At 41.4% G+C, this 23,758-nt stretch overlaps 1 protein-coding gene across 1 annotated transcript in view; it reads right to left on the bottom strand.

Moving 5' to 3' along the window:
* Positions 1-419: 419 nt before the first annotated feature.
* The window catches only part of SAMD5 (sterile alpha motif domain containing 5), a 60,399-nt gene continuing 37,060 nt past the window's right edge, over positions 420-23,758 (bottom strand). The window contains exon 2 of the mRNA XM_062187759.1: positions 420-4,237. Coding sequence (XP_062043743.1) covers positions 4,175-4,237 — 63 coding nt within the window. The 3' untranslated portion in view covers positions 420-4,174. The remainder of the gene's footprint in view (positions 4,238-23,758) is intronic.

Below are 23,758 nucleotides of genomic sequence, written 5' to 3'. Positions count from 1 at the left end.
ACAGAATAAATCTATAAAAGACAGGTTCCATCTTAAACAACGTTTGGAAGTTGATTTATTTCCTTTTGGTTCAGTGAAAGAATTTTTTGCAAAATTGTCAAAAAAAATACTGCCCACATCTTAATATTAAATTTAACTTCTTATTTTTCTCTACAGAGGTGATCTCTTAACAACAACAATAAAAGTAAAACTTAATTTCTAAGGATTTAAATAATTTCAAAGAAATATCTATTTTGATAAGTTATATTGTTTATTTTTTAATCTAATATTTTCCCTTTCAGCCTTTTACAGAAATATCTAAAACACTATTAATCATGAACTACAAAGTTATTAATATTAATAATACAAAGCTGAAGAGTTTTTAAATAAAAAAGTTGACTACTATAAAATATCTAATATAGAAATACATAGTTAATGACTTCTGAGGCAGCTAGTAAAATTAGAAACTTCTATAAGAGAAAGCTTGATTTGCTTTGCTCTGCACAATTTATTTTGGTTAATAAGGCAGCTGTTTGTGAACCTAGATGGATTTATTCTAAACACAAGCTGTCAGCTGATCTAAGACATTCCTGATACTTGGCTCTTGGTCAGCACCGAAGAATTGGCAATTTAGGGTCAGACTGTCACTTATTTCTCTTCTATGTCCCTCGATACAATGTTCTACTCTTTATCCACCACTGACTTTGGAATTTGGAAATCTTTCACCTGCCTCAACATGGTATTTTGATATCTAATTCAATATTACATGAGAAAAATGTTACAAATCAAACATCTGTCCAAGGATTTTATTTTCTCTAACCTCTCTTGGTGCTGGATTTGATCACAATACTTAGGTCCCTAAAAGAGAAAAGTTCAGACATGCACATCTCAATTTTCAGGCAGGTGCCTCTTGGTTTCTCTTCACATAGAACAGTTTGCTGATCCACCATCATCTGCTCTTTTTCGTGGATGGATCCATCCCAGAAGCAACTACCAAGGGAGTGCCCACTGGCACTTCTACTTTGTAAGTCACAGTCGTAAAATCACAGGAAAATGCACATGGGCCACTCACTCATTCGCATCCCAAATTTATAAAGAGAGGCAAGGTAGCAGAATTCTTCATATTTCCCACGATGACTATTTCCCAATATCTGAAAAGGGGAGGCCTCTATCAATTTGCTCATTATTTTTTAAAAATCACATTTTTTTTCACTCAATCAATAAACATCGGCTGAACGCCTCCTACTCCGAGTAGCCCTTTTTTAAACCTTCCTCAATAAAAGTGGTGGCCCCTCTGTATGGCTGTGAGGCAACAACAGCTTGGGTTTGCTAGTCAGCTTGAAATAAGGAAGCCAACTGAAAGTAAGGGAGGGAGACAGGCAGTCAGCATCCACCATGTGCCAGCCCTGGGCCAAGAACTCTGCGTGCTCAAGTTGTTGAAGTCTTAAGCCCCTTAAGAACTACAGGAGGTACTGTGCATACTTTCCTGTTTTTAGAACAAGAGAAAAAGAAGCTTTAGTAAATTCCATGATTGTTAGAGATCATTCCCCAAACTACACCACGGCTTCTGCTCTCAACTGATGTACCACAGGAAAACAAAGCAATGAGGGTAACCTAGAACTTGATCTGGGATCCCAAGAAGCCCAAAGAGAAAATTCAATGCTTGTTGTTGTGTTTTTTACAACACCAAGATGTTAAAAACTTCTCTGAACTAAGAAAATGCTGAAGTCTTTTGTTGCTGTAAATTCAGGTTTTCCCAAGATCTTTGGTTCAGTTCTCACCCTGGTAAGGAGGAGCACTTAAAATCATGCTTTTCCCATGCCAAGAGCTAAGTTATGGGAATGAAATCTTTCTTTATCCCCTAAATTCTGTGTTAACATGAACTGAAGAAAATGTTGCTGTGATCTTCCAAATTTCTCAATGTTATGAAGTAAAAGTCTAATTAATCCCTCTTGATGTTCTAGAAGATACAAATCAAGATGATCCTCTAGTTTTGATAACACGCCAGTCCTTTAGTCAACTGCCTCTTCCTTTACATTCAAAGATTAAGGATATCACTAGTGTTCAGATAAAACGAAAAAAAGTGAAAAATTACTCTTTTTAAGAATAATTATCTCTAGATACTCATGGTACAATTCCTTTCCCTTATAATCTACCTCATATTTTATTGTGGTTTGATGCAAAGTAATTAATAAGCTTCCTTCTATACTTCTTTGCTTATTTAAGTATTCTTCCTCTAGTTTTCACAAAGAAGCCTTTACAATCCATTGGCTACTCCATGTTTTAATTTGTAACTCTTAATTCAGTTAGAGCATTGTTATTTCCAAGTTCCAACAGCAGGTAAAAAGGAAAGATTTAAATTTGGCAAAATAATCTAAGTTAGATGTAAATTTTATAGAAAATAAAACCTGAAATGACCAGAGTCCCTATTTTGGTTGTAATAGATTGCATCATAATGACCACAGTGAAAATAATAGATTTTCCAGAAATTGAGTCTCCTCTAGCAACAGTTCAACAAATGCATGCAAAGGTACATCTGTGAAATGAATCTGCCATAGATGCTGCAGCTGGAAATGAGGTCTTGAACAGGAAGCCATTTATTATCACAATAAATTATATCAGTAATCTATACAGACTCCCCTATCCCTTAAAAAAAATCCTAGCTTGGAAATTTTAAAGACTCTACTTCACTTGAAAAAAATGGCAAAAGGTTAATTGGAATATAATCCTTGTGAAATTGCAAGCAACGTACAAGTAAAAAGAACTTTTGTGTGCTTTTAGAACTTCATTTCCTTACATAATTTATAAGAGTTAGACTGATTTCACTCAGCTCCTCAATTAATCTTTAAAAGTATTCACTCTTAAATTAGTATTGTGTTAATATTGCTGTGGGAGACTTCATGCCTTATTCAATGCCTTTCTATTCCCAGGGACCAATATGCAGCAGGACAAAAGGAATGCAAATTCTCTTCCTTTGAGTTTATTTTTGTTTGCATGATGCTAATGCTAACTTCCATCTCCTACATACTTCTAAGGAGTGGAGGGAAGATTCTGAAATACAACAGGGCTCCTGAGCTCAGCTGCCAGCTCCAGGAACTTGTTGCTTAATCAACTGCTCTTCCCTGGCCTCCATTCAACTAAGTTTTGGGTCCCATCAACATAGTTGCCTTTTCTAGGCAGAAAATAAAACTACAGACACTCAAAGTCAAGGACAATAAGATTCAGAAACACTGCAGATTCTCCTTAATTCCTCTCCCTCAGCAATCTACTCTCTCTTTTTGGCTGCAGGAAGACTAAGCTCCCCATGTCCACCGTCTGGTCCACCTCCCCTCCCACATTGACCTGGCATTAGAAGCCAGGTGAGTGAGATGGGGTGGGCTAAGGCATGGAGGCAGCTCAGGAGAGGCCCCGGCCTTGGCAGTCTCCAGAGAGGGAGGAAAAGACCTAAAGGATAACATGGGCCACTCTACCAAAATATACATCATCAGAGCGAGACGCTCTTAAGGGTCCTAACCCTCAACCCCAGGCAGACAACATTTAAAAAGAAAAACCTGGAAGAAGTTTTCTTCCTTTGCCAATGTTCTTAATTCATCAATTTTATGATTGATCCAAATGTGAAATAACTATGTAAAGCACCTTTATGGAAAAATTCCCTCACCAAACTATACTATATAGAGTTATCTAAAGTATCTCAACTTATGAAAATATGTTTCCATATGAAATGAAATAGCATGTGCATTAAAATATAGACTTAAAGCTACTGTCTTCCAGTTAAAAGCTAGTCTGGAAATGATATAATTACTAGTTAATGCCGGGAACCTACTTTTTTGTATAATACTTAAAATTAGCATTTACCCAAATGCCTTAGCCAACCTCATCTATTTTCATCACAAATTCATAGAATGAAGAGAGGGATCCGAGGGATGTATAAGATTATCGCACAATGGTGTATCTTCTTTAAAATGAACTCAGCACTTCTGTATGTGCGACACTTGGCTGCCTTATTTCTAGCTACTGTAAGTCAGTTACCCAGTTTCCTAAGTTGATTATTCCAGAATTTTTCCAAGCCAAAAGTTAAGCTGATGAGTATTTCCAGGGTCACCATCCGTTTCCCTTTTGAAAGAAGGTTCTAAATGTGCCCTTTTCCAGTCTTCAGGCACCTCATCAGTCCTCCACGAGTGCTCAAAAATGATAGCTAGCGGTTCTGTGATGACTTCGGCCAATTCATTAAGTACTCTAGGATGCCGGCCATTGGGACCTGTGGATTTGAACATAGCTGGGTTATTCAAGGCCTCCTTTACCCATTCTTCCCCTAGACTTCATGGTGTCCTGCTCCTATGTTTTTCAGTCGCACTTGTCCCTTTCTGGCTACCATGTGTACTTGTGCAAAAACAGCTTTCAGAGTCTCTGCTTCTGACATATCAAGTTTCTCTTTCAAGCTAATAAATGAAGAACGTATTTTATTCTTCTCAAGTCAATCCTTCATTTTAAAAGATAGTTTTTTTTCCACTTATGTTCCCTGTAAGGAAAAGAATCTTTCAAACAACTCAATGAAAGTACACCTTGTAATAGTCTGCATTCCTAAATCACATTACTCGATACTACACTTCAGCAGTCTTAGTAACAAAGCATCAGTCAACACATCGAGATTTTGTAAAGGCTGCGTACCTCATGCTCAAAGGGTGCAGAGCGAGTCAACTTGTATCTGCAAGTGCTAATTCCAAATGCATCTTCCAAAATAAAAAAGATTGACAATCATCTTTAATCATTAGCATTTGCATGCATCAACAGTTAACTTTCTCACACAGGCATGTAAACAACATCCTCACAATGAGCAGCAAAGAGATAAATATGGGTTTTTACAAAGCAGTGACCTAGCACAACTCATTTGCTGTGTGGTCATCAGCATCAGGGTTCTTGGACTTATAGTACACTAATTATCGCCAACCTCTGATAGGTGTTGACAGGTTTAACCCCTTCGCTGTGACAATGATCCCTCTGCAATTGAAAGACAGCAACAGATTACAGATTACACCCATCTGTCACGGCTCTGCTGTGTGCTGAGATCCCCTGACAGATGCAGGATGACAAAGGAGAGGAAGCAAAGGAGAGTGCCAAGGAAGAATCCCTGCGTCTTCCCCGAACTTTCAGGCTACTTGGAATCCATTCAGAAAGCTCAGCCAGCTGTTTCTCTTATTTTGTTTTTCTAGTCTTTCTCTCTTCAGTCTTAGCCCCAGATCTATCCCTTGAAGCTTTCTAAGTGCCACAAAGAAAAGAAAATTTCATATTGCAGACAACATTAAGTTCTTTTAGAAAAAAATTCTGCATATTTCTCTAAGGTACAACAACTGGTTTTAGTACGTGCCATTTCCATCCTTGCTCCAAAAGCCACCTGCTGATGGCAATATGTTAACTAAGATGTTATTATTAATTAGTTTGGGTGACAGCATCAGGCAGTCACATCTAAATGGAGAGCAAGTATTACTATTCTTGCTCAGGAAGTCTTTCTCTCCAGAGAAGCAAGCTATTTTCTGGTCTCTCTTTTTAAACTTTTTGTTATAATGCTCTTGCTAATAATCACTATATTCAAATAATCACCCCAATAAACCCATATTCAAACCAATGCCTCTATTAAAATCACTTCCTGTCATGTATGAACTATAAAAAAGTAATGGTCAATGAATCTTGATGAATCAATTTAATTTTGGTTGGGGGGAGAGGGGTTGTGTGTGAGAGGAAGTTCTCTGTAAGTCACCTGAAAACAAAGAAGGCAAAACGTTTGGGTTTTTAATGCTCTAAAATTATATTTCTTACAGCAGGCAACATTACTAGCTATTTGCAGGAGAAAGAGCCTTGTATCCCAGCTTTGGGGTCACTAGGACACAGGAAGACTAAGGCGAGGAAAGGAAGGAGCCACGTGAGAGGCAGCTGCATCTCCAGGACATTCTCATTACAAGATTCTCCAGCTTGCCCTGCACCATGCAAGAGCTCTGCTTGAAGTCAGGAAGAGCCTCACCCACTGGCCAAGGTCACTGCAGGCTAGTAGCACATACAAATAAAGATGCCCTTAAACAGGTCATTGTCTAACATCTACTGTGATAGTCCTCGCCATACCACACTCCTCTGAAGGCGTGCACCGTGAAGTCAATTCACAAATCTAGCGTCCAGCCAACAGCTCCTGTAACCTCTCCTGCCTGTGGCTCCACAAAAACAAATCCCACCCCAGAAACAAGCTCAGCTTTGCAGTTTGCTATCTTTCATGCTTTAAGGGAGAGGCTGGGAGGCAGACAAGCAAGATTTCCACAGCAGGGTCACAGAGAGTTTCAAGATGCGAGCGCAGCACAGGGCGCAGGAATTAAGTGAGCACATGTTGCTCCAGGATCACTGGGCATGCTCTCATCTCCCTGTTCCCAACGCTCCTTCGTGCTCGGTGGGTGACCTGCATTGTGACACCCAGAGCCTTATCCTGATAGAGCCCACTCTTCAAGTGCAATAGAAGTGAACAGGTTTTGAACATTCTGACAAGTTGGAAGGGGATAACTGCTGAACACAACCCGTATAGACAATAAACGCTTCACAGAGCGGCTCCTCCACCACACATTTTTCATATCTCATTTCCCCACTAAATCATCTGGCCTCCTCCCACCACAGAAAATAGCTTTTCTCACTGCACTCAGACAAATAATCGCCTGCTCACATGTGGTCACAGTCTCCTTCCTTGGTTCTAGTACTCGGCTGACTTAAAAATCAGGAAAGCAATTGCCTCAGATCTGGTTGTTTCTGAAAACATCATGAAAGCCAACGTCAAGAATAAATGCCAAGTTATCTTTTTGGTTCCTTTTTTTATAGAAAACATTTATTTAATAAATATAAATTTTGAAAGTACAACTTTTGGATTATAGCAATTCTTCCCCCCATAACCACCCTCCCAACCTCAAATCATCCCATCTACTACTCCCTTTCCCATCCCATTCTTCATTAAGATTCATTTTTAATTATCTTTACATACAGAAGATCAACTCTATAGTAAGTAAAGATTTCAACAGTTTGTACCCACACAGACACACAAAGTATAAAGTACTGTATGAAGACTAGTTTTACTATTAATTCTCATACTACAACTCATTACAGACAGAGGTCCTACATGGGGAGCAAGTGCACAGTGACTCCTGTTGTTGATTTAACAATTGACACTCTTATTTATGACATCAGTAATCACCCGAGGCTCTTGACATGAGCTGTCAAGGCTATGGAAGCCTCTTGAGTCCACAAACTCTGACCTTATTTAGATAAAGCCATAGTCAAAGCAGAAGTTCTCTTCTCCCTTCAGAGAAAGGTACCTCCTTTTTTGATGGCCCCTTCTTTCCACCGGGATCTTACTCACAGAAATCATTTAGGTCATTTTTTGCCACAGTGTCTTAGCTTTCCATGCCTGAGATACTCTCATGGGCTTTTTTAACCAGATCTGAATGCCTTAAAGGCTGATTCTGAGGCCAGAGTGTTGTTTAGGACATCTGCCATTCTATGAGTCTGCTGTGTATCCTGCTTCCCATGTTGGGTTGTTCTCTCCCTTTTGATTCTATCAATTATTATCAGCAGACACTGGTCTTATTTATGTGATCCTTTTGACTCTTAATCTTATCTTTATGATGAGTTATGAACTTAAACTGATCACTTTAACTAGTAAGATAGCATTGGTACCTGCCAACTTAATAGGATTTGGAGTCCCATGGCAAGTTTTGAGAGTTACCCTTATGGGTAAGACCAAGGGAGCATATGCTAAACTGTACATCTCCTCCTTCTCTTATTTTTAACAAGGACCAATTTTCAATTAGATTTAAACACCCAAGAATAATTCTGTGTTAAGTAAAGAGTCAACCAATGGTATTAAGTAGAAAAATAAAATACTGAAAAGAATAAAACAGTAAGCTGTTCCTCAACAGTCAGTACAAGGGCTGATTAAGTCATTGCTTCTCATAGTGTCAGTTTCACTTCTACAGCTTTACTTTTACATGCTCAGTTAGTTGTCACTGATCAGGGAGAACATATGATATCTGTCCCTTTGGGACTGGCTTATTTCACACAGCATGATGTTTTCCAGATTCCTCTATTTTGTTGCAAATGACCGGATTTCATTTTTTTTACTGATGTATAGTATTCCATAGAGTACACATCCCATAATTTTTATTTATCCAGTCTTCTGTTGATGGGCATTTAGGTTGATTCCAGGTCTTAGCTATTGTGAATTGAGCTGCAATAAACATTTAGGTGCACATAGCTCTTTAATTGCCAAATTTTACCCTTGGGTAAATTGCGAGGAGTAGGATGGCTGGGTCGTGTGGTAGGGTTATATTCAGGCTTCTGAGGTATCTCCAAACTGTCTTCCATAGTGGCTTAACCAGTTTGCATTCCCACCAACAGTGGATTAGTGAGCTTTTTCCCCACATCCTCGCCAGCACCTGTTTGTTGATTTCTCTATGTAAGCCATTCTAACTGGGGTGAGAGGAAACCTCATTGTGGTTTTGATTTGCATTTCCCTGATGACTAGTGATCCTGAACATTTTTTCATGTGTCTGTTGGTCATTTGGATTTCCTCTTTTGAAAAATAACTGTTGAGGTCCTTGGCCCACCTCTTAAGTGGGTTGTTTGTTTTGTTGTTGTGGAGTTTCTTGATCCCTTTATAGATTCTGGTTATTAATCCTTTATCAGTTGCATAATTTGCAAATATTTTCTCCCATTCTGTCAGTTACCCCTTCACTTTCCTGTTTCTTTTGCAGTACAGAAACTTCTCAATTTGATGTAATTCAAAATGTTAATTTTGGCTTTGACTACCTGTGCCTCTGTGATCTTTTCCAAGAAATCTTTGCCTGTGCCTATATCTTGCAGGGTTTCTCTGATGTTCTTTAATAATTTGATGGTGTCGGGTCGTAGATTTAGATCTTTAATCCATGTTGAGTGGATTTTTGTGTAAGGTGTAAGGTAGAGGTCTTGCTTCATGATTCTGCACGTGGAAATCCAGTATTCCCAGCACCATTTGTTGAATAGACTGTCCTTGCTCACAGAATTGGCTTTAGATCCTTGATCAAATATAAGTTGGCTGTAGATGTTTGGGTTGATTTCTGGTGTTTCTATTCTGTTCCATTGGTCTATCCATCTGGTTCTGTATCAGTACCATGCTGTTGATTATAACTGCCCTGTAGTATGTCCTGAAATCTGGTATTGTGATGCCTCCGGCTCTGTTTTTGATGTATAAGATTGCCTACCTATTTGAGGTCTCCTGTGCCTCCATATGAATTTCAGCATCATTTGTTCCAGATCTGAGAAGAATGTCTTTTGTATTTTGAATGATATCTCATTGAATCTATAAATTTCTTTTGGAAGAATGGACACTTTGATGATATTGATTCTTCCAATCCATGAGCATGGAAGATTTTTTCCATTTTTTGGTATCTTCTATTTGTTTCTTTAAAGTTTTGTAATTCTCATCATAGAGATCTTTGACATTCTTGATTATTTGGTTCTTAATATTTCCTAATTTTTGCTATCATTAAAGACATGATTTCCATAAAAAAAAGAAAAAAATGAGTGCCAAGAGTTTGCTGTGTACCACACTCATCTTTCTATTCCTAGGAAGCTAAACCTACATGGGTTAGACAGCAGTTGTTTGAGTCTTCCCACTACTTGGTGTGGTGACCACTGTCAATCAGAGAATTCTCACATCAGGGCCACCCAAACCTATTTCTTGGACTGAACTGTGACTTTCTTTTTTTAAATTTATTATATTTATTTGAAAGACAGAGTTAGAGAGAGAGGTAGAACCACAGAGAGAGACAGAGGTCTTCCATCTGCTGGTTCACCACCCCAAATGACCGCAACGGCTAGAGCTGAGCTGACGCGAAGCAAGGAGTCAGGAGCTTCTTTTGGGTCTCCCACATGGGTGCAGGGTCCCAAGGACTTGGGCCATCTTCTACTGCTTTCACAGGCCATAGTAGAGAGCTAGATCTGAAGTGGAGCAGCCAGGACTTGAACTGGTGCCCATATGGGATGCTGGCACTGCAGGCCAGGGCTTTAACCCACTGTGCCACAGTGCTGGCCCCTGAACTGTGACTTTCTCAGTTTCATTTGTTCTAGGCTTTCATGGGGTTGAGGGATTTGGCATGCACAGATATCCGGTCGTTCTCCCAAACTGGAATGTCTAGAATTTGCATTTGAGAAACTGGAAGGGACACAAAAGGTTACTCAATGAATAAAGACACTGTTGTCCTGTGGTTAAAAATGAAGATTTATGAGATTAAAATGTTTTGCTCAGTTGATTACTCTGATGTTTAACTGATTTTAAGCCTGTTACTCTTTTTAGCTTGTGAGTTTTTCCTTAATCAAAGGCAATCAGTGATAAATAGAGTGATATATAGGCTAAACCACTACAAGTTATTTCTCTATTGTGATCTTATTCTAAAGGACATGGCTCAATTGCTCTTATAGAGCCCATGGACATAAACTCTCCATATTTGGTTGTACAAATTAAAAAAATACACCTTGTAACCACACATGAATAGTCTGTGCCATGTTCATGCCATTTGAGGGATTACTGTATCACAGGGGGAAAAAAAAAAAAAAAACAGGATGATGGTGATGGTACAAATGTTGCTATAAATGTTACCTTCTCTCTTCCTGGGTGACACAAGGATCCCGAAGCGGTATCTTTGGGTAGTTGATAACAAAACACAAGGTTTCCTTTGATCTCAAGCCATGTTTGCCAAAATTTATCTGTGGCCAATGGCTATTATTTCTGGATCAATGAAGGTGAGGATTTGCCTAGAGAGAGGCAAGTCCAGCACAGCCTCATTTTTCACCACAAACTTCTCCAAAGGCCAAAATCACATTTTACATTTCACTCTATCTCCTACAGGCAATTATATTTAACATCAGTTGCTGTTTTTGTGTATTGCTATTTTCACATACAATTTCTCACTACACTGCTTCCCTGCGAAATTTTTCTTAAAGAAAAGCCTGGGCTTCTATAGCCAGGAGCTTCATCAGGGTCATCCACACAGGTAGCAGGGGCCCTAGGACTCAGGCCATCTTCTGCCTCTTTCCCAGACGCATTAGCAGGGAGCTGGATCAGAAGTGGAGCAGCTGGGACTTCAACCGGCTCCCATATGCAATGTCAGCACTACAGGTGGTAGCTTAACCTGATACACCACAACGCCTGTCCCTTTCCTGGAAGATTTTAGTCTAGAAAGACAAATGGAAGTATATGTTCCTTCGCCTATGCAATAGAGAAAAATGGTTGCAACAGAAAAGCCACTCAGGGCCCCCTGTCGGGCTTCTGTACCAAGAAAGGCCCAGGCTGGTGCCCAGGTTCCAACAGGCTGGAGACTGCAGTGTGATACTATACAAATCACAGGCACTTAATTGAATTGCCCTGAGCAATTCAAAAGTCTTTGATACATTTCTGCTTCAAGACCCTAAAACTTCAAAAGCACCTGGCATTTTTCAAATTTTTTTTTCAGGTTTTCAGCTCCATTCCAGGGCATGATGCAGTTGATATGAGACCATCAGATAGGATCAGGCTCATGAGCTGGAGGCCACCCACCCCATACCCCCTACATGATCTCACCTGTATCTACCCACCTGTCAATCAGAGTATGTAACCATCCCCTTTGGGAAGTGGATAAGAGGCTGGAGTGTGGTGAGCCACCCCCCGATTTGCCTCACCATTGGCCACAGCCACTCTCCTGCCTGCATGCCCTCTCTCGCTTGCAGCCTCTGGCCTACTCCTTCGAACTCCCCATTTACCCTTCTTAAGCCCCTCTCCCTTAATAAAACTCTCACATTCCTGCATATTTCTCACACTTTCCAAATAATCCTGACCTACCATGTTGCCTGTCTCATTTGTGCCTGAGCTTAGAATTCTTCTCTAAGCTAAAGGCAAAAATCTGAAATATTAAAGGTTGGTTTATATTCTCCAATATCACAATCACCAGCCACCCTGAACTGGCTCAAACCCTATGGCAAGAGTATCACCTACACAGACAAGCCAAGGAGAGTCCAAATGTCACCTTTAACTTGACTTGAATCTTCAGATCTTCACCCCAGGAGGAGCCTGGGTCTCACTGGCGTGACATTCACGTACGTAAGAGCTTGTTTCCAGGTTAGCTGCACCTGTTTGAGCTCATGTCTGCCCTACATGTAAGGACAAAACATCCCCTTCTGAGTGTTTTCCCGCAACACAAGTAAAAGGTACCTGGCTTTTCCTGGCTTGGGGCACCATGGCTTTCGAAATGATTTCTCTGTGATCTCCTCACTTGCTGCACATAAAAAGTGCTTTGTGTGACAGCTACTTCCAGTAATGAATTTGATTTCCACTCACCAAGCAGTGCAGGCACTTTGGATAGGGAACACCCTGAAGTGCTCCTATTCTGAAGAGGAGCCTTAGGGGGTGGACTTGCTGGGATTCTATAATCTAGAAAAATGTTGAGCTTACTCCAGAATGTATTACATAACAATCTGCATATATTTTCTTCTTTTGACTTTACAAATACCCAAATATCATTCAATTATAAACTGGTCTGCTTAACTACCCAGTCTTCATTGGTGGTATGTTGCTGGTAGGTGCCGATTTAGTGTTATAGTTCCTGGGACAAATTAAGTGGATTACAATAAACTGCTTCTCACTGCAGCCTCTGCAGGCTCATGGGTTCCACGCTTCATCCAGGGCCCATCTACAGCTTTTCAGCAATGCAAAATACACTGGAGAGACTGGCTGGAAATTTTCTACCCACTTATTATTCAGAAAACTCTCAGGAACAAATGCAGAGGTTAAAAACAAAGGCATCTTTGTTTATGCTATCCTCAGGGCATTAACTGATTTTTATAACTTTTCTAACTGAATGGCTATGCAAATTCCCAACTTTGTTAAAAGCCCTTTATATTTATCAGTGAGCATTAGGTCTATGCTCCTCCCCACCCAGAAGGACTGCCCACAGGGCTGGGGTCTGCAAGTGTTCCAGGAGACACCCCAGCTGCCGAAGCCAGGACCCTCTCATTGCCTGGAATCGCAGCCTTGTCTTATCTCCATCAGAAAGAAATAGTCAGGAATTTCACTGCTGGGAATTTTGTCTTCCATTTTCAATAATTTTATAATAACTCACAGCTGGTGACAAGAAGCCAGGGCTAGGTCACCCCTCTTTGAAGAAGCTTCACAGATAAGGCAATCAAAGGGTAGCTGGGGGCGGAGGAAGCAGTTTAAGAACAAAAGGGGAGCTTGGGAATATTTACAGATTGAGTGCAAAGATTCCATGGAGACAGACTAAATGCAAAAAAACCGAAAGGGCTAATTAGGGACTGTAATTATTGCTGGGGTCAGGAGCTGATATCCAGGGAAAGGACAAAGCCTTAAGGGAGAGAGGAACAATTCCTCATCCAAAACAGAGGGAAAGGGGACCAGACAGGCCGAGATGCCAACGCATTTGGCAGGGTTTGGAGTGGGGGAGTAGGAGGGAACGGGCGTGTGATGCAGCCCTCTTCTCAGGGACGATGGAGCCAAGGCCAGCTGCAGGGCAGGCCGTAGGCCAGGCAAGGATAGAGTTGCAAGGAGAAGGTGAAAATCTATCATAGCCACCAGAACTGAAGAGAAAGGGGCTACCGGATGCAGGAGGGCAGGTTTACATCCAACACGGGAGTGACAGTACTATGGGCTTTTGGCATTTGCCTCCGTGTATGCTTCAAGGTCTCCAAATACGACCCAAAATGTGATCAAACCCCAGGCCTATAAATGCACCACGCAAGTCCAGAACAGAAATAACCATCAATGCTAGAGTGTGCTGAATATCAGTGTCTTCAGCTCTGCGAGAGTCTCCACATGACTCGTGTCTGTCTCTAACAAAGCTCCTGGACTGCACCCACCCCCAGGATTTTCATCTCCATTCATTCATTCATTCTCTCTACCCTGCCCATCTGACTGACTCACAGTCAAATCACCATCACACATATATATATGCATATATATATATATATATTAGAATGTACTATATTAAGCAGATAGTTTTTTATTCATAAAGTTTTTTTTTATTTGAAAGTCAGAGTTACACAGAGAGAGGAGAGGCAGAGAGAGAGAGGTCTTCCATCCACTGGTTCCCTCCCCAATTGGCTGCAACAGCTGGAACTGTGCCTATCCAAAGCCAGGAGCTGGAGCTTCTTCTGGGTCTCCCATGAAGGTGTAGGGACCCAAGCACTTGGGCCATCTTCCATTGCTTTCCCAGAACACAGCAGAGAGCTAGACTGGAAGTGGAGCAGCCAGGACTCGAACCAGTGCCCATATGGGATGCCAGCACTACAGGTGGCAGCTTTTCCCATGACGCTGCAGTGCCGGCCCCCCATCATTAGATATCAATGGTCACTGAAGTCCCCATTAACATTAATCTACTAATTTTTATTTCAATTATCAGCATATAATCGCCATGAATAATGAGTGTACTTTTGATTACCTGCCTGCCCTGGCCACAACAGTGAACTACTGCAAATACGTACAGGGTGAACCTGCTCTGTGCTACATGCCAACATTTACAGCATCTCCTTTACTACTCACCACCAGCCAACATGACAGCCATCCTGTACTCAATAAACCAAGACTTGGAAGCTCTGAGGCTTAGGCAATCTGCCATGGTCAAGCTGCTCCTCATAGCAGAGTGGTTTTGCCCAACAGCACAGCCCAAGCTTGTGAGCGCACCAAAGTGATTTTTGATTGCGAGTCTGTAGCGGTTGAACCATGTGCCCCGAAGTTTACATCCACCTAAGCCTCAGAGAGTGAACTTCTCTGGCAACAGGGTCCATGCTTCAAGGTCTCCAAATACTACCTACCCTGTAATTAGTTAAGAATCTCAAGATGAAATCATCTTTGATTTAGGTTGAACCCTAAATCCTATCACTAGTGGAGTCCTCAGAAGAGGTGGAGAAGACACAAACGCAGCCAAGTGCAGACAGAACAGAGCCACATCCAGGAATGCCAGCAGCCACCAGAAGTAGCAGAGGCAAGGCAAGATTCTGCCCTAAAGCCTGTGGAGGGAGGGTGGCCCGGCTGACACCAGACCTGCAGACAGAACAGGTTTCCCTTGTTTGAAGCTACCCAGTTTATGGGGTTTTGTTACAGCAGCTGCAGAAAATTAACATAGAGCTATTTCATAGAAACACTTAATTTCTCAAATGCCCTTAGGAATATTTTCAACTGCTTCACTGTTTTTGGTGGTACAGGCAACTGTGACTTTACACAAAAGATATTTTATTTTTACTCAAAATAGGAAAAGTGCATAATGCTTATTTTGATATATTTAATGTCATTCATGATATATAATAAAAAATACTACAATAAGTGATGCAAACAGTTCAAATCATGTAAGAAAACGATTTAAGAAAATACATTAAAAACTATACAGCACTGTATTTATATGTGGACTCCATGTATGCTAAAATGCAAGCTAAGATTGAATTCCTTGTTCCAGCACCAAAAATAAAAACAATCAACATACAGAAATATTGGCTCAACTAGTTGGACCCATGAAAAAACTTGATTGAGTTCCCAGCCCCCAGCTTGGGTGCCCTACTCCCCAGCCATTGTAGGCATTTGGGGAGTGGACCTGCAGCAGATGGGAGTTTTCTCTCTACATCCCTCTCTCTGCATCTCAATTAAAAACAAAGAAACAAACAAAAGCCCACTGGTTTGTCACTTACTGGAACATTTATGATTTCCTTTGAGTTGCAAGACAAGAAAGTTTCAGTAACAATTTTCAAGCCATTTCTCTTCAAAGAACATATAGCTGTGCATATAAAAATTGAATATGATTGTCACTATTTTTTCTGTTTTGATATCAGCTTTTAAAGAATGAGTTTGACCGGTAATACAAACACATTTGAGTTCTATGAGGTTTTCATTCTGAATAGGGAAATATTTAAATAATTGTCACTGATATGCTAAAAGATACATAAAGAAACATTCACTATTCCCAACCTGGAGAACCTCTGGAATCTTCTGACAGTTCAGAAACCTCCAGCTGGAAAACACTGCAACCTTCTACACCAGCACTGTGGTTCTGGGAGCCATCTGCATTCTTAGAAAACACTGAGGAGTCCAACAAACCTTGTTTATATAAGTTATAATATCAACACTTACTGTCTCTGAAGTTGTAACTTGTAAATATTTAAAATATTTATTTTAAAGCATTAGTAAATGCTTTCCTTGCTGGCATAACATTTTATAAAGAATGTGTCTCCTTCAAAATAAAGCAGAGTGGAGTCGTTTTTTATTTTTTTCCCCTTTCTTTAGGTCTGGCCTGGTAGATAACTAGGTGCTCTTATCTCTTACCTTCAATCTGTGGCAATACTTTTTTCAGAGTATATGAAGAAAATCTGGCCTACACAGCTGTGTCACTGGCTAAGGGAGGAGTATTTGACTAGTCTTTGGATGGACGACTGGAGATACTCTTTGATACCATGCCAAAATGACAGCAGGTAGTTTCCAAAGTTCACCTCACGTGAAATCTGAAACTGCATTAATCAACTATTTACTCCCTTAAAATCACTAGTCTATACTTATAATGGATTTTTTTATTATATATGATTTTTATAAATTCATGCATTGGTCATTTGGAAAATATAGATTTCTGAGTTACATCGATCTTTCAAATGTTGATATATATCATTACCCAATATTAGAAAGTCATATTTGTTAATATTATCACCCATATTATAAAAAAAATCTTCAAATACTAGAAAACCATCAATTTACTGTGGCAGATATAAGTTCACTAAAATTCTAATTTTGACTTGCACAAATTCTATCACTAACAACAAATATTGTCAATTCTCTTTCTGGAGATGTTAGGTTCACTTTATTTTTATTTATTTATTTTTAAAACTGGTAAAGACTTTTCTTTTTCTTTTTTTAAATTTATTTATTTATTTATTTGAAAGGCAGAGTTAAAGAGGCAGAGAGAAAGTGGTCTTCCATCCTCTGTTTTACTCTCCAGATGGCTGCAATGGCCAGAGCTGGGTCAATACAGAGCCAGGAGCCAAGAGCTTTTTCTGGGTCTCCCACACAGGTGCAGGGGCCCAAGGACTTGGGCCATCTTCTACTTCTTTCCCAGGCCATAGCAGACAGCTGGATCAGAAGAGGAGCAGCCAGGACTCCAACCAGCGCCCAGTGGGATGCCAGAACTACAAGCAGCGGCTTTTGCAGGGATGCCACAGCACCGGCCCCTATTTATTTTTTAAAAATCTGCCAAATACTCATCTAAATAATCATAGTTTGTCTCTCAGTTGTTCTTTTTAGTGAAAATGGAGTAGCATGAACAAAGTGGCTAGTTTAGCTAGCAACTCCCAGCATCAACAATCAGCATGCGACAAGCTGCCCACACACTCCCATTTCCAACAGGGCTGCTATATGAGTAGTTTCCATTCTGTCATAGAGAATTTTAAAAAATGTACTCAAAGGGCAAAATTTAACATATGTCTTAATTTCCACTGCTTTATCAGGGCTGTTAGAAAAAAAAGTGGCTTTTCTTCCCTCATATTTGTACAGATGAAGACACCAACTAATTAGTACTTAACTAAACAGATTGATGCTAATATGACAGCATTTTAACCCAACATTGCTGAGGTTCTACCAGTGCAAACATCACAGGGCAAAAATGCAAATAATGTCACAGTACTGTAAAATGATCACTATGTCACAGACCTCCTGGAAGAATCATGGGGCGCCCAGGAGTCTATGGATCAAGCTTTAAGAACTACTGTTTTATTTTACTTTTAGGGGCAAGAGACACAGTCGATGTCACAAAATCAGCCTCCTTGAGTCTCAGACGAGCTCATCAGTCTGGAACATAATTCTGCGCATTCATATAACAGAGCCTTCCTAACAATCACTCCATACTTGCCCTCCAGGTCTCCCATCTGGCTCCATCCCAAGGAACTAGGAACTCTGAACCTTCTTGCCATGAGGGTGAGATGAGCCTGCTCTCTTACCCTGGGGGAGGGTTTGCAAAGATGGCTGGCTTGCTAGGAAACCACAAGCTTCAGTAGGAGAGGTGGGGGGTTATTTTGCCAGCCAAGACAATCACCAAATTGTGAGCACAGCCAGGCCTCCTGCAGCAAAATCAGCCTCCATCCCCCAGCATCCAGTCTCAGCTCCCCACACACTGAGGCATGGCCTCCACTGGACCCTGACCTCAATTGCCAAATTGGAATGGGCATGGAAGCAAGACAACTGTCATAACCCTCTTCAGCAATTCCTTACAAGGCTTATTTGCATGTTCAGAGGCAGCCAGGATGAAGGACTACCCAGAGGAGTCATGCTGTTTTCCATTCCTCTATATCAGCTTTGATTTTGGCAAGGATACACAGAGATGTGTTCAGATGTCTAACAAAACGCAGTCAGGTGGACCACCAGCTGACTGCATGAAGAAAACCACACACACAAAATCATCTGAGTAAGATGCTGACTTTGTGCAAATGAACTTCGAGGAAATGTAAATGGGTTACCTGAAGCAGCAAAACATGTAAATTGGACTGAAGCTGATTATGCATTGGAGACCTTGGCCAGACACACCTGCCACTGTGAATGACATTTCCTAGGACCAGGTGTGGAAGCAAAGTGTAGATTAAAGGCCTCTTGGTTATGGTCCATGGTAGTCTTTTGCCATTGTGTCCGAGTGGGCACAGGATGGCTGTGAGTATGTGTGTCAAAGAGAGAGAGAAATCTGGGAGGCTGGGGGTAGGGAATGGAGAACACACGGCACTGGTTCATTTTCCAGGTAACACTCAGCAGTCACACATCCAGTCCTGCTGGGATTGACATGAAATCCCCAGGGCGGTGAGGAAAGCAGTACATGGATCTGCTCAGACTCTGGATTCAAACTCCAGCTCTAGAAGAACATTTGGCACAGTAGTACCAGTTGGGATGCCTACATCTACATCCCATATCAGAATGACTGGGTCCTGGCTCCACTCCTAAATCCAGCTTCCTGATATCATGCGACCTGGGAGGCAACGGTTGGCGGCTTGAATATCTGGGTCCAAGCCATCCATGTGGGAGAACTTGACTGACTTCCCAGTTCATGGCTTCAGCCTGGCCCGGCCCAGCCCAGCCCTAGCTGTTGCAGGAGCTTGGGAAGTGAACCCATGGATGGAAGATCTTTCTCCATCTCTTTGTCTCTCGGTGGAAGGAAGGAAGGAAGGAATAAGGAAGGGAGGGAGGGAGGGAAAGAGGAAGGAAGGAAGGAAGGAAGGGAGGGAGGGAGGGAGGGAGGGAGGGAGGGAGGGAGGGAGGAAGGAAGGAAGGAAGGAAGGAGGAAAAATTGTTCTTCCTGGATGGTTGGCCTTGTACAAGTTTAACATGAACACTCTCAGCTTCAGTTCTCTATCTGTAAAATGGGAACAACCGTAAGTAACACCTGATTCTCAGAGGGCTGTTATGAGGATTAAATGAGCTAATATCTGTAAGCGTCTTTAGTACACTCTCTGGCATGTATAAGCCTCTATAACTATCTGGATGTTTTCCAAGAACCCGCTGTATCCAAAGACATGGATGTATATATCTAATTCAATCACTGAGAGGTATGATGTAAAGCCACCCCTAAGGAAGTACAGACAGGCACATCTTCAGAAGAAAAGCATAATGGATGTTCAGCATCAGTATTAAGGTAGTCATCCACAAATGTTATTAGAATAAATCATGAATAATGTGTATGCTTTAAGCACTGTTTAGCCATTAACTTGGAAAAAAAGTCATTTAGCTTTGTGAAGCATGCCCTAAAGAACATAACTACTGTATTAGCTCTCAGCTTGTTCAGGTATAAAGGCCTCTTTAATTGTTTTAAAAACATAAACCTGCCATTCCCTAGGTATGCACATGTGTGCATGTACACAAACACATGTGCCCAAATGCACAAAGATAATCTGACATATTTTACTTTCCTACTACTCGGAAAAAAGGTTTGAAAAATGATCAAGCATTTAAGAACACCTTGAAATATATTTTTATAAAATATTCATGGAGAGATCCATTGATAACAATAGGTAAGCAATTGGGTTCCAAGTCTCTTGTACTAATTCTTCAAGGTTCTCTGTTCCTTGGACTGGGAAGATATTTTTCCAGGAGACTGGAATCACCAGAAGATACAGCTGGATTCTTCAACAAATTCAACTATATTCAACTAAAACTTGGTTAACGGAGTAAAAATCAAGCCCCAGAATCCCAACTTCAATTCTTTTTTTTTAAACTTTTATTTAATGAATATAAATTTCCAAAGTACAGCTTATGGATTACAATGGCTTTTTCCCTCCCATAACATCCCTCCCACCCGCAACCCTCCCCTCTCCCACTCCTTCTCCCCTTCCATTCACATCAAGATTCATTTTCAATTCTCTTTATATACAGAAAATCAGTTTAGTATATATTAAGTCAAGATTTCAACAGTTTGCACCCAAACACACAAAGTGTAAAATACTGTTTGAGTACTAGTTATAGCATTAAATCACAATGTACAGCACATTAAGGACAGAGATCCTACATGAGGAGTAAGTGCATAGTGACTCCTGTTGTTGACTTAACAAATTGACACTCTTGTTTATGGCATCAGTAATCACCCTAGACTCTTGTCATGTGTTGCCAAGGCTATGGAAGCCTTTTAAGTTCGCCGACTCTGATCATATTTAGACAAGTTCATAGTCAAAGTGGAAGTTCTCTCCTCCCTTCAGAGAAAGGTACCTCCTTCTTTGATGACCTGTTTTTCCACTGGGATGTCACTCGAGGAGATCTTTCATTTAGGTCATTTTTTTTTTTTCCAGAGTGTCTTGGCTTTCCATGCCTGAAATACTTTCATGGGCTTCTCAGCCAGATCCAAATGCCTTAAGGGCTGATTCTGAGGCCAGAGTGCTGTTTAGGACATCTGCCATTTTATGAGTCTGCTGTGTATCCCGCTTCCCATTTTGGATCATTCTCTCCCTTTTTTTTTATTCTATCTGTTAGTATTTTCAGACACTAGTCTTGTTTATGTGATCCCTTTGACTCTTAGTCCTATCATTATGATCCAACTTCAACTCTAACATGGAGTGGACTCTGCATGCTGGAAGACTTTACAGCACCGTTTTCATAAGCTAAAGGCTTTGGCTAAAGTCAGAGTAGCTGTATTTCCTCTCTGCACCAGCTTCCAAGGCTGGGACCTAAAAAATCATCATTGTTTACTGCAGGAATCTGACCCACTACAGCAGACATGAGACAGAGAACACAGATAATCCCATGTAGTTTCTACCAAAAACACATGATTCCAGAGAGAAAACAGAAAGGACACACATTTCCTGACACTTAATACAGATACAGGCCGGCGCCGCGCCTCAATAGGCTAATCCTCTGCCTTGCGGCGCCGGCACACCAGGTTCTAGTCCCGGTTGGGGCGCCGGATTCTGTCCCGGTTGCCCCTCTTCCAGGCCAGCTCTCTGCTGTGGCCCAGGAGTGTAGTGGAGGATGGCCCAAGTGCTTGGGCCCTACACCTCATGGGAGACCAGGAGAAGCACCTGGCTCCTGGCTTCGGATCAGCGTGGTGCGCCAGCCGCAGCGGCCATTGGAGGGTGAACCAACGGCAAAGGAAGACCTTTCTCTCTGTCTCTCTCTCACTGTCCACTCTGCCTGTCAAAAAAAATATATACAGATCCATGGAAACATCCCCAAGAAAAACACAGAAGTCAATGGATTGGGTATGTTTTGAGCAAAATTAAACTAAAACAAGATTTTAGAGCCTTCCTTGTCTCTGGTAGGGGTTTCTCTGTATGACACAGAACACAAGCCCAGGCTCTGACTTTTGCCCATCAGGTAAAGAAATATCAAATACCACACACACACACATGCACACACACACTACTGAAATCACATTTAGGAAGCAGTTCTTCAATATACCCTGTGGGAAAGTTCCCATTCCCCTTTGAGACCAACTGTAAAGTAACCTTTCACATTAAGGGAGACGATGTTTCTTATTTTCAGACATAACGTGTAAAAGCATGCTATTTAGCAGTATATTATATTCACAGATCATGCAAGCTAAATACAGACACCTTGCTGATTTCTTAATACAGATTCGACTAAGATTAGTTATGCATCTGCCACCTTAACATTCAGATTGGGGGTGGGAAAAAAGCCTTAGTTAAAAATCACACTTGCATTGTAAGTGCTTAGAATTTTATGGTTCATTTAAGAGCATTACAATCAAGAATTTAATTATGTCAAAAAAGAATGTTATCTTCTTAACAGCCGAAATTGCATCCCCTTCATTTTCTCTTCCCCACCCCACAAAGTGGATCATTTTCCGTAACCTCTATGGGCTTGTTTTCTGGTCTATGAAGTAAAGAGGTTGGTTAGGTGATAGAAAATAGCCCCAGTTGTAGCATGCTGAGATTTTTGAGATTTTCAGGGAAAAGACTAAGAGGGAGCAGAGCCAAGACACCATGGGAATTTGGCCAATCAATTCCTGAACAAGGTACTATTTCCCATGGTACCAAACAAGTATCCCACAGGGTATTATCAGCGGTCTGGCAACTTGGAACTGATGGGCAACAAAGCATTGTGAACAACGGTCCTACCAAAGCCTCACCCATGCTTTAACACTTAAACATTTGCTTTAGCAGCATGCTATTCAACAAATCACTTAATCTCAAAAAAACATGGATTCCTTCCAATTTAAGATCTGTGTGTTCCGGCATCAGGATGGACTGAGAACTAATAATGGGAGATTAATCTGTGTGTGGCGGGGGTGTGGGGAAGGACTTATTTTTGGAGCAGCAAATCTAACAATAACTTCCAGTCTGGGTAGTAAATTGCTTAAGCTTTGCAAGTCACTGTAAATGTACAATATAATCCTCTTCACTGTAGACTGGAAGAATACGCTCTGGTGCTGGGTAATGCTCTGACTGCTTGAAGAAATGAAGATATAACATGGTGTCCCCCCCCCCCCCCACTCCGGCAAACACAGCCTGAGACAAAGGCTCATGTGCAGGTCGTTCATTTGGGATGTGATCTCAGAGAGGAGAAGGGAGGGAAGGCAAAGAAAGTCAACACAGAATGCATGATGGGGCTGGCCATCGGGTGATGTGTTACTCAATTACGCAAGACCTTCCCAGGAGCCTTCGGAACTGCGTCTCAGAACCATGCACGAAAGAGGACAAGGAGGGAAACATTTATCCATCAGCTCCCATTACCCATCTGGCAAGATTTCCCTCATGGGTGGTAATTCCCCTGCATTTCCTGTCCACACAGGTGAATGCCTAGTCAGTTCCCACAGGAGCATATGACAGAGTCAATGAAGCTTCTGGACATAAAGCAAGATGCACAAGCCTAAACCAACAAGCTGTCATGTTGCACCTACACAGTGCTTGTTGAAGCCTGTGCAGAACGGTCGGCTCAGCGGCGGCTGGAAGAAGATTGCAGGTCAAGATGACCCGAAGTGGTGCACACACGTATAACTGAGACTGGACCAGTTATGTTGCAAAAACAAATAACCTCACAATTTCAATGATTCATAACGCTCCTGCTACAAATCCGAGGGCTGAGCTTTGGCCCTGTGCCATTTTCCTCCATCTGGGACCAACACTGGCGAAACAGTCTCTATCAGGAACGCTGCCGGACCTGATGCTCCTGCAGGGAGGGGTTTCAGGGTGCAGTAGCACCGTATGTCACACTGGGGCACAGCCCAGGGCAGGAGGGACAATTTACTGCAGGGAAGTCTATGCAGACTCC

Source organism: Lepus europaeus, chromosome 3 (genome assembly GCF_033115175.1).
Source record: "Lepus europaeus isolate LE1 chromosome 3, mLepTim1.pri, whole genome shotgun sequence".
NCBI lineage: Eukaryota > Metazoa > Chordata > Mammalia > Lagomorpha > Leporidae > Lepus > Lepus europaeus.
The sequence above is the reverse complement of the archived record's forward strand: the minus strand, read 5'-3'. Positions and strand labels throughout refer to the sequence as shown.